The sequence below is a fragment of the Amblyomma maculatum genome, chromosome 1 (genome assembly GCF_055883805.1).
Source record: "Amblyomma maculatum isolate TAMU_Amacu chromosome 1, ASM5588380v1, whole genome shotgun sequence".
NCBI classification, from domain to species: Eukaryota; Metazoa; Arthropoda; class Arachnida; order Ixodida; family Ixodidae; genus Amblyomma; species Amblyomma maculatum.
This window is the reverse complement of record NC_139344.1, coordinates 434,327,126-434,340,473: the sequence shown is the minus strand read 5'-3', so window position 1 is coordinate 434,340,473 and position 13,348 is coordinate 434,327,126. Positions and strand designations below refer to the sequence as shown.

The 13,348-nt window shown below is 50.2% G+C and overlaps 1 protein-coding gene across 1 annotated transcript in view; it reads right to left on the bottom strand.

The window, feature by feature from the left end:
* Positions 1 to 13,348, bottom strand: part of LOC146209432 (uncharacterized) — a 39,491-nt gene that overhangs the window by 3,122 nt on the left and 23,021 nt on the right. Inside the window, exons 11-12 of the mRNA XM_084600294.1 lie at positions 12,837 to 13,073; positions 8,887 to 9,129 (exon numbers count right to left, since the gene is read on the bottom strand). Of these exons, the coding sequence (XP_084456420.1) occupies positions 8,887 to 9,129; positions 12,837 to 13,073 (480 nt within the window). The remainder of the gene's footprint in view (positions 1 to 8,886; positions 9,130 to 12,836; positions 13,074 to 13,348) is intronic.

The window sequence follows — 13,348 nt, the reverse complement described above, 5'->3', positions numbered from 1 at the left end:
TAGCTTTGGTGCTTCAAAAATTTGCAATAACCTTTTTCTTCAATTTCTCAAAACTGCATTTTTGACACATTCGGCATTTCGGTGGAGCGATATCTCTGGTTATACAGTCGAACCCAGATATATCTAACTCGAAGGGGATCGCGAAATAGTTCGATATACAGAAATCGGCTTGTGACAGCACTTACGATGCGAAAAAACGATACCGTATTTGTCGCGTAACGAACCCACCCTCCACTTTTGCACCAGAGAATTTGGAAAAAAAAAACGTCGTTAAGGCCAGCTAGCTCACATGCAAGCGATTGAGCGATCTCAGCGACGAGCGGCAGCGACAGAGCGAAAAATTTCCAACTTGTTGGAACTGCATCCCTCTCGCCGCTCAAGTCACCGCGGCAGCTCAAAACAAGGTTTCTTTATCGCCGCGGCAGAAATCGCGAGCGTTTTCGCTTGCATGTCGATTGCGCGCGCCACTCCTTTCGGTCATCTCATCCACAGCTCATTTCTCGGCAGCGCGCCAAGATGCTGCGCAGCGATAACGTCAGGGCGCATTTATCTTTTTATAGCTCCTGCGGTGGCGGGGGACGAACTTGGCAGAGTGCCCGTGATGGCTTGATTGCACAAGCCTGGTTCGATTATCATGCCGCGCTTGAGGCGGGCGTCATAATCGCAGCTGACCGAGCATTTTCGTTGATTCATACGTGCAAGGATAAACGACCCCCGCAAAAAGAAAAGAAAAAGAAAAAAAAACTTGCTTCTCAACGTTTGCAGCCGCCATATCCTACGCTACGCCGCGCGTACAGCACATCGATAAGAATGGATGACTCGAAAAAAAAAAAAAGAAATCTGCCACTTCTTAACATCTGTTGGTGCCATAGCCACGTCAGCCGCCGCGCACAGAGGGTTCACAACACACGGTGGAGAAGGCGTCCGACGTCTGTCTGAAAACGGGCTTAGCTGGCTTGGTGCAAAGGTAGCGCGTGCTACTGCGAACGAAGGCCGGGAGAGAGGAAAGAGAGAGACAACTCGGCAAATGAATGGGCACACCCACGCACATGGCTTGCAAAGGTCACGGAATATCCCCTTGAAAATCCCATGTAAAGGTATAGGAAAGCCGCGTCATATATGGAACTTAATTTCACCGGTCGTTCGATATATCGAACTTCGCACCACGCACTGGAAAGTGTGCCTTCCCCAAGGACGATCACATCACCCTTGGCCGTTTGCTGCGTGACGTTTTCAAGCCATGCGCGGAAGGAATGAGAGGGGACAGTTCGGCGACGGCTGGTCTGGGCAGCACCGCGCCCATTCCCCAAAGGCGCGCATCTGCTGTTATCGTTTCCCCCGTGCCAACACATGACGTTTGCAAGCCATGTGCGTGGGTATGCCCATCCTTTTGCCGAGCTATTTCTCTCCTTCAGCACGCGCTACGCATGCGCCAAGCCAGCTCAGCCCATTTTCAGACAGGCGTCTGACGCTTTCTCCAGCGTGTGTTGCGAACCCTCTGCACGCGGTGGCTCGGCTGATGTGGCTATGGCACCTGCGGACGTTAAAAAGCGGCAGCTGTTTTTTGTTGTTGTTTTTTTTGCGAGTCATCCTTTCTTATCGTTGTGCTGTTCGGATGTTAAGAAGCAGCAGTTTTTTTTTTGGCGGGAGTCGTTTATTCTTGCATGTATGAATCAACGAAAGCACACGGTCAGCTGCTGCGATCACGACGCCCGCCTCAAGCGTGGCGTGATAAATCGAACCAGGCTTGTGCAATCAAGCCATCACGGGCACTCTGCCAAGGTCGCTCCCCACCACCGAAGGAGCTATCAAAAGATAGATAAATTGGCCCCGATGTTATCGCTGCGCAGCATCTCGGCACGCTGCCAAGAAATGAGCTGTGGATGAGACGACCCAAACGGAGTGACGCGCGCCATCGACATGCAGGCGAAAACGCTCGCGATTTCTGCCGCGGCGACACAGAAACCTTGTTTTGAGCTGCCACGGTGGCGAGAAGTTTGAAATTTTTCGCTCTGTCGCTGCCGCTGCGATCGCTCAATCGCTTGCATGTGAGCAAGCTGGCCTTAAAGGTCCCCTGAAAGGGGTCACCAAGGAGGATAAACAACGCCATAACACTGTTAGTTATTGAACCACCCATCATTCTCCCGCAAAAATTTTCGATCTAGCTTCTGCAACACCAGAGATATCGGCGATTAAAAATGACCCTTCCAATTTTCCCTCTCCAACTCGTACGCCGAAGGGAGCCATAAAAAAATAAAGAATACAAGCAAGTGCAAAGCTCCGCCCAGACATACGTCACTTCGACGAACTTCCAGTTGCCGTGCGCTCGCTGGCGTGCTCGCGTCAACCCGTCCTCGCTCGCACACGCCTGAGTTCGCCAGTTCGCGCAGCGACGGTTAGTGTAACCGCAAACCCGTGGTTACCCTATGTTACACGGCGAACCAAACCATGGTTACACCACTAACCGCGGTTATCGCAAACCGAGCTTGACGACCTCGGTTTGCGTCGTTATCCGAGGTTATGATGGCGTCTGTTGACGGAAGCTACTTGTCGGCGCCAGAGTGCGCGAAACGTACGAGCGGGTCTGGTTCACAAAGTTATTCATTTGCCCACTGTATCACGTTTAAAGATCGATGTATAGAATATGGTGCCACCCGACGTCTTCAATTACGGCTGACAGCGCAGCGACTGCGTACTGAAGCCTTGTCTTGCCTGCAGTATCGTTTGAACGGCTTGTTGCTGAGCAGAACGTCACAAAATGCGCGGCCTTAGCTATGAAAGTACACGAGTTTGCAACGCTTGCAGCACGGGATGCCGCAAGCAGGCTGAGGTACGTTACACAATTATTGCGGGGGTGGGGCGCGCGAGCGCGGCGAACGACGGCGCCGTGCGTGACCGTCCCTAGTCGTCGCTAGGCCTAAATTGTTTCGCTTCGAAGCCGCGGCGGTCGACGCTTTGGAACATGATCAACGCTGTCGTAAATCGTCTACTTATGAAACTGCCTTATAGTGAATCATTTCCTGCCATAGTAAAATAATTATAGGATTAACTCTGCCGGCGCATAGCTAGTACGAGCAGATCGGATCAGCCGAAATGCACCAGCGGCAGCTGGCTTGAGCAGAAACTAGCTTGTAAGTAAAAGCTCGTTAATTCAAATTCTACGGGGCCGCCAGGCCAGTTCGAATTAACCAAAATTCTAACTAATGAAAGTGAGCAAAAATGAAGGCGTTTGATGCCCGGAGGGCACGAAAAACATTTATTTAGCAAAAAAGTCTGTTATCATCTTCTGCTTCTTCTCTCTGAGGGCTACCGTACTCACTCGGTCTTCTAGCATGCGAATGCGACGCAGGGAGTCTTCTTCCCCCTCTGATTATGTCCGTCTCTAAAGCGGTGAAACCATCCTTCGGAGGCGACAAAATCTTCCACATTCAAGCGCAGGGCGAAATCGGCCGCCTTCGCCATGATAATTGGGCCGCTCAGTGGAATGTCAGCGCTTCTCATTTCTTTCACCCACGTGATCACAGCGGTCTCAATTTCCGGATACTTGGCTAACCGAAGCCTTTTTCTGTTGCTGGCGAAATCTTCGGCTTCATAGGCATCCTCGATGGCCTTCCTATTTCGGACGTACGTCAACAACGTGCTTGGTGGATTCCCGTGCTTTTTCGCGATTTCCACTTTGCTGGCCTTCCATTCATCCACCTCGCGTAAAATAGCCACTTTCTCCTTCACCGTCTTGGCACAGTATTTCCCACGCGAACACATCTCGCGGACACAAGCTCACAACAAGCGGCATGCAAAACGAGGGCTCACGAAATGCAACACGAAACCGTGGTCGATAACACTAAAACGTCGTTCCTCGAAGGAGTCGCGGCAGGAAAGACTGTTTAGTACTTGTTCCAGCACCCTAGCCGAAGCCGAAGCCGAAGCGAGTACGCCGATGGTTGTGCCATCTATCGTTCTGCCGTGAAAGCTTCCAACGATGGTTTTTAACAGCGCCGCTTGGCGGCGCGCAGTTCGAATTATGAGTGGCGGCGCCAATTTTTGAGTGAATTAACGAGCTCTTACGCGCACAGACTTCTATGCACTGCGGACCGGACCACGATGACTATTTCGAATTATCCAAAATTTCGAATTAACGAGTTGTGAATTAACGAGCTTTCACTGTATCACGGCTATCACTCTTACCAGCAATTTGCTGCTGGTCAGCGATCCTCACAAGGGCTTCATACTTGGTATTCGGCTCAGTATTCCATACGGCAACAAATTTTAGCACACTTTATTTCGGACATCGGTGTTAACGATCCGCCGTGTCGTTCGCGAACGGTATGCGGAAGAAGGGGTCACAGCGGCGTTTACGGCGGTCGAGGAGGTGCTGCCATTGTGCGGCGCTTGACCGTGCTGTTGACGCCTCGTCGGACGACACTCCGGTACTCCTTAAACTACGTTATATAAATAAGATATTTGTAAATGCAGCTTCGTTCTGCCGATCCCTGCGTCGCTTCGGTTGTTGTACTTAATGGGCAATGGCCACCTAACCGATAAGGGCGGCGAGCTGTGTAACAGCCCACACAGAGTTCGAGCAGCGCATGAGCAGACGACTTTCGCAGCTACCGGAAGTGTGTCCATGACGTCATGGCTGCAGTGGCCGCAGCGAATGGCAGCTTCTAGCAAGCCTTGCCAGTCAACTTACCCATGACGTCACGGGTCAAGGAAATAGTTCCATGCGACACCGCCAAGCGACATTCTCTCTGCCCGCGAATTTCAAAAAACGCTGTTTTTAAAAATTAATAATAAATCGCTGCCTTTGTTCCAAGGAGTTATACTTTGCGTTAATGCTCAAAAGGATGTATTCTATACACCCAACACGTTTGTCAGTGCCTTCTTGGGGGCCGTTTCTGTGGACCTTTAACATTTTTTTTTCTTCAAATTTTCGGTGCAAAAGTGGAGGGTGGGTTCATTATGCAAGTGGGTTGATTACGCGACAAATACGGTATCGTTTTTTTGCATCGTAAGTGCCATCACAAGCCGATTTCTGTATATCGAATTATCGATATATCGAACTATTTCGCGATCCCCTTCGAGTTCGATATATCCGGGTTCGACTGTATAATCAAGTCCGAAAAACCTATGAACTTGAAGAAATATCACTTTTGCACAAAAAATCACCTTTACAAATCCCGAACTTCGCCGCCCCAATGTTTAGCGGAAATGTCGACATGAGGGAGTTATAGATGTAATAGCAAAATGCGATCTGCTACTGTGATCCTATCTTGCATGCAGTCCACGTACATGAGCTAACATGATCGAATACAGCAGGGCCCGTATTCAGAGTTTGCGTCGTTATCGTGAGTGTCGCTATTTCTCCGACCTCGAGTCACCTGATTGGTGGAAACGCTGGAAAATGTTGCCACCTTTTCCGGTTCCGCAGTGGCACCACCCAGTTCCGGCGTTTCGACCAATCAGATCACTCGAGGTCACGTGAGATAGCGACACTTCAATAATGACGCAAACTCGGAATACGGGTCCAGGCACAGCTGCCAGTGCGTGCGCTAGTCGGTGTCAACAAGGCAGGCGTGCACGCCGCCGAGAAAGATGCAACTCACTCAAGGCGGTCCCCACGTGTTGTGGTGCCCCACAGAAACGTGCCAAGCTGTAACCACTACAACGCTTCAGTAAGAACGCTTCGGCCATTCATGCTTTTGGGATGTCCATGCCATTTCACGACATACAGTAGCCGACGGGTAATTCGGACTCCAATAATTCGGACTTCAGTGAGGCACCGTCAGTCACCCCATAGAAGCGCATACATATTCGCGACGGATATTTCGGACTTTAAAAGTCCGAAAGTTCGATTTTTCGGACTAATTTCAGTCCCCTGCAGGCCAAAATCTGCCATCTTATCGGCTTTTCGCCGGCGCAACAAGCGCCATCTTGGATTGAGGTGGATTGGCTCTGCAGTTGGATTGGCCTGACATGGTTTCGGTGCCCCATTTTTGCCAGGAGAGGCCCCTGCAATCTCTGCCACTTCAAGGTGGCAGTCGCACTTCAAGGTGGCAGTCGGATTGTCATCGCCGTCAACCTGCTTTTGTCGCCAACGCTGACGCGGGCAGCTATCTCTTTGTGCTTTGTCTCATACGTCCGCCGTGTTGTCACACGAGTTTCTCCGACCGCGTCAACCGAGTGGCGCGCCGTCAATCCTTTGGCCGTTTTGTGATTGCGTCCGGCGGTTCCACCGCTCTGAACGAAAAGTGCCTCATTTTTGCGTGTTTGACGAACGGTGTGGTGCGCACTCGGGCTGTGGACATGGCCCCGCCGGTGCTGCCGGGTCCGTCAAAGAAGCGTGGGAGCTATTCTACCATGACCCTTGAGAAAAAGGCAGCGATCATAAAGCTAGTGCTGAGTGGGCGAACGCAAGCTGACGTGGCCAAGGAGTTCGCACTGTCGAAGCAAACTATTTCGGATTACGTGAAAAATAAGGAGAAGATCTTTTCCGCCTTTGAGGCGTCCCACAGCAGCAGCCAGAAGAACGACAGGAAAGGCGACCACCCCGAATTGGAGAAGGCCTTGCTACTCTGGCTTAAAGCTGCTTTAGCGAAAAACCTTCCAGTGTCGGGCCACACGTTGAAGGAAAAGGCAGAGACCCTGGCCGTGAAAATCAAAAACCTTAAGGGGGTGATCAAAAACCTTAAGGTGCATTATCGGACCCGTCTTCTGCGGCGCACAGTCCTTTGTTTTGACAACGGGAAAAAGTATGCCACGGATCTTTTTGCGGCGGTTAGCATGCTGGCTGACGCGTGGAAGGCAGTGAGAGCGGAAACAATTGCTAATTGCTTCAGGCACGCTGGATTCTCCGCCGATGAAGTCGATGACGTAGAAGACTGCAACGATTCTGAGGATTTGACTGCAGACAGTGGCGAAGACCTCATCGTTGACCTTCGCGGGAACGGAATGGACATTCCAACGGGCTCCACGTTCCGCGAGTTTGTTGAAGTGGACGACGGCCTTGATATGTGTGCGGACCTCACGGACGACGAACTTGTACGCCAGGTTCTTCAACCTGAAGACGAGTCGGACTCCGACGACGACTCGGGCGGCCTACCACAGCCATCGCTTGCACAAATTACGAACGCTGTGAACTTGCTGTCTAGCGTGTACAGCGAAACGACAACTTTGGCGCAAATACAAGCGCAAATCGTCGCCAGCAAAAGAAATTTGCCGCAAGGTAAAATCGGCGACTTTTTTAAGCCGATTTCCTCTGAATAAAGTGATTTTTTGTGCTTCACGGATTTTTCGGACTGTTCGATTATTCGGACCATTTTTTGGGTCCCTTCAAGTCCGAAAAAACGGTCGGCGACTGTACTTTGACGCAACTACAGGTCATGCTCATGCCACGAAAAAAATGCATATGTCCGGCGAAGCAATAATATTCAGTTATCAAGGACGGGAGCAAAGACCATGAGATGGAATTTACAGGAAAAAGGCCAGTGTTCCATAAGGCCTTCGATGGCTTTATGAAATGCATGTCTGCGAAAAAGCATGCTCAAAAACTATTATTCAGCCTCAAGGCAGAAGTGACTATGAAGCTGCAGTTGGGGCCAGGTATCTTTGAACAACAGTGAAAGCTCGTTAATTCGAACCTCGATAATTCGAATTTTCGGATAATTCGGACTAGACTACTTAGTCCGGCCAAGCTCCATAGAGATATGTGTATAAAATGTATAAAAAAGCCCGTTAATTCGAATGCGAGTCGGTTCCATTACGGATAATTCGAATTACGCGCCGCCGCGTCTGGTTGGCTTGGCGCAAATCACGCGGAGAAAAAAAAAAAAAAATCTTCCGCTATTGGAAGGCATATTTGGAGGCTGCGCATGTCCAAAAGGGGAACAGAAGATGGAACCAGGTAGAACCATAGAAGAGTGGGTAAAACTTAAATGGCGCCATGACCGGCGCGGCGGCCGGCGGTGTTTGGAGGGAGGGGAAGGCGGCCGCGGCAAGGTCAGTGCATGGCCGCGGCGGCGGCTGCCAGCTCTCTTCTGCGCAACCTCCGTAGCTCGCAACTAAATACTTGTTAATTCCAACTCTGTTAACTTGGAAATAGGGATAAGTACTGTCGGCGCGGTCCCAGTCAACGCCCATGAAAGGCTATGATCTCGGACGAGCACTATGGGTTGATTTTTTTTTCTTTTTTTTGCGATATCCATTCATTCTTCCACCCATCAGTTATCAACAGAAGCTAGCGAGCCAGCCGCGATCGATCGTGACAGCGGCTTTTAACTCCGTTCAAAAGCCGCTTGCTGCTATGCGGTTCCGGTGAGTGGAGTGGCAGTAGACAGCGCCCGCCCCAGTCGCTCATAGCATAAAGAAAACGTACTGAAAAGGAGGCCTGCACAACTGGACAAGTGCTGGCACTTAGCCAAGTTCGCTTCCCCCCCCCCTCCCCCCTGCTGGAGCTAAAGTCAAAAGATAAACACGCCGTTATCTTGGCGCACTGCCAAGAAATGTGTTGTGGACCGTGTGGCGCTAACGACACTTTTTTTTTTTTTGATTCCTAGGCACAAATCGGGGCTGGGTGGGTTCATTATGTGCGCGAGTTCATTACGCGACTAAATACGGTACATGTACTGTAATTCAAATGGTTCTTGCCAGTTTTTTCGAGGCCATTCGATAATTCGAACTTTTTTCCCTGCCCCGTGAAGTTCGAATTAACGAGCTTTTACTGTACTAGCTATAGTAACCCTATGAGGAGAGCCCCGTCCACGTAGCCTTGGCTGCATAGCCACAGAAAGCAGTCTACCCAGTGGTAGTACTGAGGGCTGTTGCAGGGCAATCAAGACCTGCTAGCAATTCTGGGCTTCAGGAAGCGAAAGAGGTCACCACTCTGCTCACGCTGTATCTCTGGCTTTGACGTAGCTGCTGCAAGCTCTTCTGCAGGTCAATGTCCTGGAGGCCGCGAGCGACGGCCGCAAACTCGTCATCGTGGTAGCCTGCACCACCACCACTACCACCTGTCATGTTGAGCAGCCTCTGCTGGAGCTGGATCATGGTCTCCAGGGTGGCAGCCACTGCGCTGGGGTCGTTGGGAGGTCCCCCAGAGCCACGCCGCTCCGTGTACTCCTCCAGCATGCTGGACTGGACACAGGAGGAGGAGGAGGGAGAGTCAAACACGACTGGCAGCATCAAGGCACTGCATAATTGCTCTCGCGTGGCCTTTGGAGCCATATGGCTTGTGTGTTCAAAGAGCTGCCCAGAATTGCCCTCCATACATTCCTCAAGGGGTGCAAAGAATTTAAAATTTTTGAATGCGAAGCAAATATGAATAATAAGGCTTACTACAGATTCAATATGCATCTTCAACCATCTTCAAATTTAGATACACACTGCTCAAACTAAAATACAAGCCCATCTTCGGAAAACATTGTTACAAAAAAAAAAAGCATGTGTTACTCATTGATTTTATTTCACTCATTCTCAGCATAACTTATTATAACATGGGAGGAACAGTAATGAAGTTGATGCTGCATATAATTAATTCTGATTGGACAGTTTTTTGAATAAGCATTGAAATGTAGCCAGATGATTGTGCACGAAATGAATAAATGAATAAGCACCGGCCCAGCTACAATGCACTCAAGCTTTCCACGCTTTCTCAGCACCTAAAGACGCATAGCTGGCTGTGGAAGGCCACAGGTGTAGAGTTTACGAAGGGACGTTACTCGCTTAGAACTCGCACATTCATTTTGTTTGTTTTTTTGACTCCAGTACAGGCCCCACGATGAGCCCAGACGTTATTAAGAACCAAAGGTGTGAAAATAAACTACATGAGACAGCACCCGAGGCCAAGCTCCTGCTTCTCTAGTATGCCTTCTTGCTTGTCCCTCTGTGGCGTAAAACATGCAATCTCTATCTAGGTTGCAGCGAAAGAAAATAGTGTCTAAGACTTCAGCCTATGGGAATGAGACCGACATTTTGCTGTGACAAAAAGAATCTGAAATACAACATAAAAACAGAATAGCACACACCTGGTGGACTCTTTAGAGCAATGAGAAAGTAGAGCGAAGAACCGATCTCGTCCTCGCCACATCATACAGCTAGAGAGACAAGAACTTTTCAACTGCCACTGTTTGTTTTTTAAGGCGTCCTAAGCAAAGCATCATTTTTTTAAATTTTTTCCCTTTCTATCTGTAAAGCTTCACTTCAAATGCTGTTGCTGCTGTATGCCACAGCGATAGCACTGTCTCGCGATACTGAATTTTTCACTGTAAAGCACTATTTCTTGATTACTTGCATTGTCTTTTGCTGTAATGAACCACTGTCTCTTTGGCTAGCTGTGTCTTAACAGCTGTTGCCTCAAAAAAGATCCACCATGTACACAATTACGGTAGAATAAAAATCCCTACTACAGTAAAAGCTTGTTAATTCGAACTTCACGTGACCGGGAAAAAAAGTTTGAATTATTGAACGGCCTTGAAAAAAACTGACAAGAACCATTTGCATTACGGTAAATGTACCGTCTTTAGTCGTGTAAAGAACCCACTCACATAATGAACACACCCAGCCCTGATTTGTACCTAAAAATTTTGAAAAAAAAAAAGCCCTCAGTTGTTAGCATGTCCTACCGTGCCATACTGTTATGTCAAAATCCACAACACATTTCTTGGCAGTGCGCCAAGATGCTGCGCAACGATAACAGTGTGTTCACCTTTTGATGTTAGCTCGGGGGGAGTGTGTGCCAAGCCGCCCAGACGCGGCGGCACGTAGTTCGAATTATCCATAGCGGAAAAGACTCGCGTTCGAATTAAAGGGCTTTTTTGTACACAGATCTTAATTGAGCTTGGCCGGACCAAGCAGTGCAGTTCGAATTACCCGAAAATTCGAATTACAGTCAACGACCGATAATTCAGACTCCACGGGGAATGTAAACCAGTCCGAAATATCGAATGTCCGAAAAAACGAATGAAGCAAAAAATACCTGTTTATTTACATTTTAGGGTGCCTTGTTTCGGGAAGAATTTGTCGATGCGTTGCTGCACGCACTTCCGCTTACGTGCAACTCACTGCACCACTTTCACCGCACATTTTTTTGAAGGCGAGGTCGAACCGCTTTTTAAAATTCCTGAGCCAACCGTCGCTGAACTGAAATCCTTCGATGCCAAGCCGCAGTGCGAGTGTCTCAGCCTTATGCTTCAAAAGGTGGCCAGAAACAGGAACACGCTGGGCGACAGTAGCGTTAAGCCAGATGTTCAACGCTTCTTCCAACTTCGGGTAAAGGCCTTGTCGCAGCCTTTTCTGTTCAGCTGTTGTTGTCTTCTCCGTGGCCTCAAGAATCTTGGACCTATTCTTCATATAGTCCGATATCGTTTGCTTGGAGATGTTGAACTCACGGGCAACTTCGACTTGAGAACGGCCGCTCAGCACTTGCTGTATTATGGCTGCTTTCTTCGCCATTGTCAGCGTCGTGTATTTCCCACGTTTCGCCGCCGTCGGCACGGACCGCGAAGGCACCGTTGGCGCCATTTGCCGTGGTCTGTCGTTGTCAAACTCAAGAGAAACGTTGTCGTATGGTCACTTCAAAGAACCTAGCCTAACGCTACTCACGCACGAGGCACTGAACAAACGAGCACAAACTGGTGGCCGATGGGGAAGACGCGGGGAGGCCAAACATGCCCGAGGGCCAGTCATGCGGAGTGGAGCGCCGCCTGCTGTTCTCCTGTCGCAACTGTCCTGTCGCACCGCCGCCTCCGTGATCAGCTCCAGCAATGCCGACGGCGCACCGTTCGCCGATCACGGAGGCCACAGTCGCTTATTGCGAGTAGGCGCCAAAGGAAGGCGCTCGTCTCCTTTCTTTCTTTTTTTTTTTTTTAAACTAGGAACGGCGGCGGGGGAAGCGCGCGCATCGAGGCACCCTGTTTAGAGTCCGGATTATCGAATATAGAACCGGAGGCTGTCCGAAATATCGGTCGTCCTTACACATCATGTTTATGGGGCCAGTGGCGGTGCCGCAGAGCTGTCCGAATAAACGAGCATGTCCGAATTATCAGCGTCCGATTTATCGGTCGGCGACTGTATCGAGGTACGAATCGACAAGCTCTCCCTGTACTAATGACGCATTCGGCTGGGGGGACGAGAGCAGAGGCGCCGAGCATTGCAGAGCAGTACAGGAGCACGTCCAGCGAGGGTGTAACTGTCCTCCTACGGTAACGCTCTCTGCGTGTCGAGAGCAGCGCGCCACGACCACGTGACCGCTCTTCTCTTCCCAGCATTCTCCGCCTGCTCACAGTGGCGGCAGTTGCAACCTGAGGAAAAGCCAACGCTTAGTGAAGAACTGCTTGTTTTGTATGCCTTTGGTCTCACAGCGCGGCGATTTGCCTCCTTTGGCCCATTCGACGCCAGCAGCAACTCAAACATGCATACAGCACCTGAGCAATGCTTTCCGCTCCTGACGCAAATTCACTTGATTCCGAAGAGCTCGTCAAGTGCCGACGCTTTGCAGCCGCCATTTTGAATGTCGCCAACTCAAGAAAAAAAGAAAAAGATGACGTGGATATGATGCTTTATGTTATGCGACTTCGTCTACACTCGCTTTAGACGAGAGAGCAGCCGGGAGTGCACTCCCGGCTGCTCTCAGCGAAGTAAAATCCCTCCTCCTCTACCATTGGAAGCCAGTGATTTTACTCCTGCTCTTCCACTGGAGGGCAACCGTTTGTCTGAGAGTGCACCTTTTGAGTTTGAGTCTCCGAATTCGTCATAAGATAAGAGCTGTTATGCTCAGAAATGCTTGTCCCACTGTCGGAACCAGAGGGGAATACCAGTCTCGGCATGAAGCAAGAACTGTTTACCTGAGGAGGTGGTGGGAGGCCGCCGTCGAACCCGGGCCCCGGCGGTGGTGGTCCCCCGTACATGTCCCTGGTGAAGGGTGGGTCCACGAAAGGCTCGGGTGACCGTTTGCGTGGTGGAGGGCCACCCGACCACATGTCCCGGGGAGGAGACCGCATGCGCGGTGGAGACCACGGGGGCATCGGTTGCCGCGAGAAGGGCGATGGCGATCGGGGCCGTTTGCGCAGTGGTGGTGGAGCCTGTGGCACACGTTGTGAGCCGGCGGGAAAAGAACAGACGGGAATGGTATCACATAGTATCACTCACATGCACATAACCCTTCCGGGCACCAATCATTATCCGGTTGGAGGGGACAGCAGATACAAATCTTAGCACTCTTGCAAAGAGCATGCAAGGATTGTGCACAAAAATCCTCCCACTTCCACTGAGAATGACCAAACACTGACTGCCCTCTGTAGACCCCTACATTAATTAAGGGTGCCCTGGACAACGCTATATTGCTGAGTAGAATGCT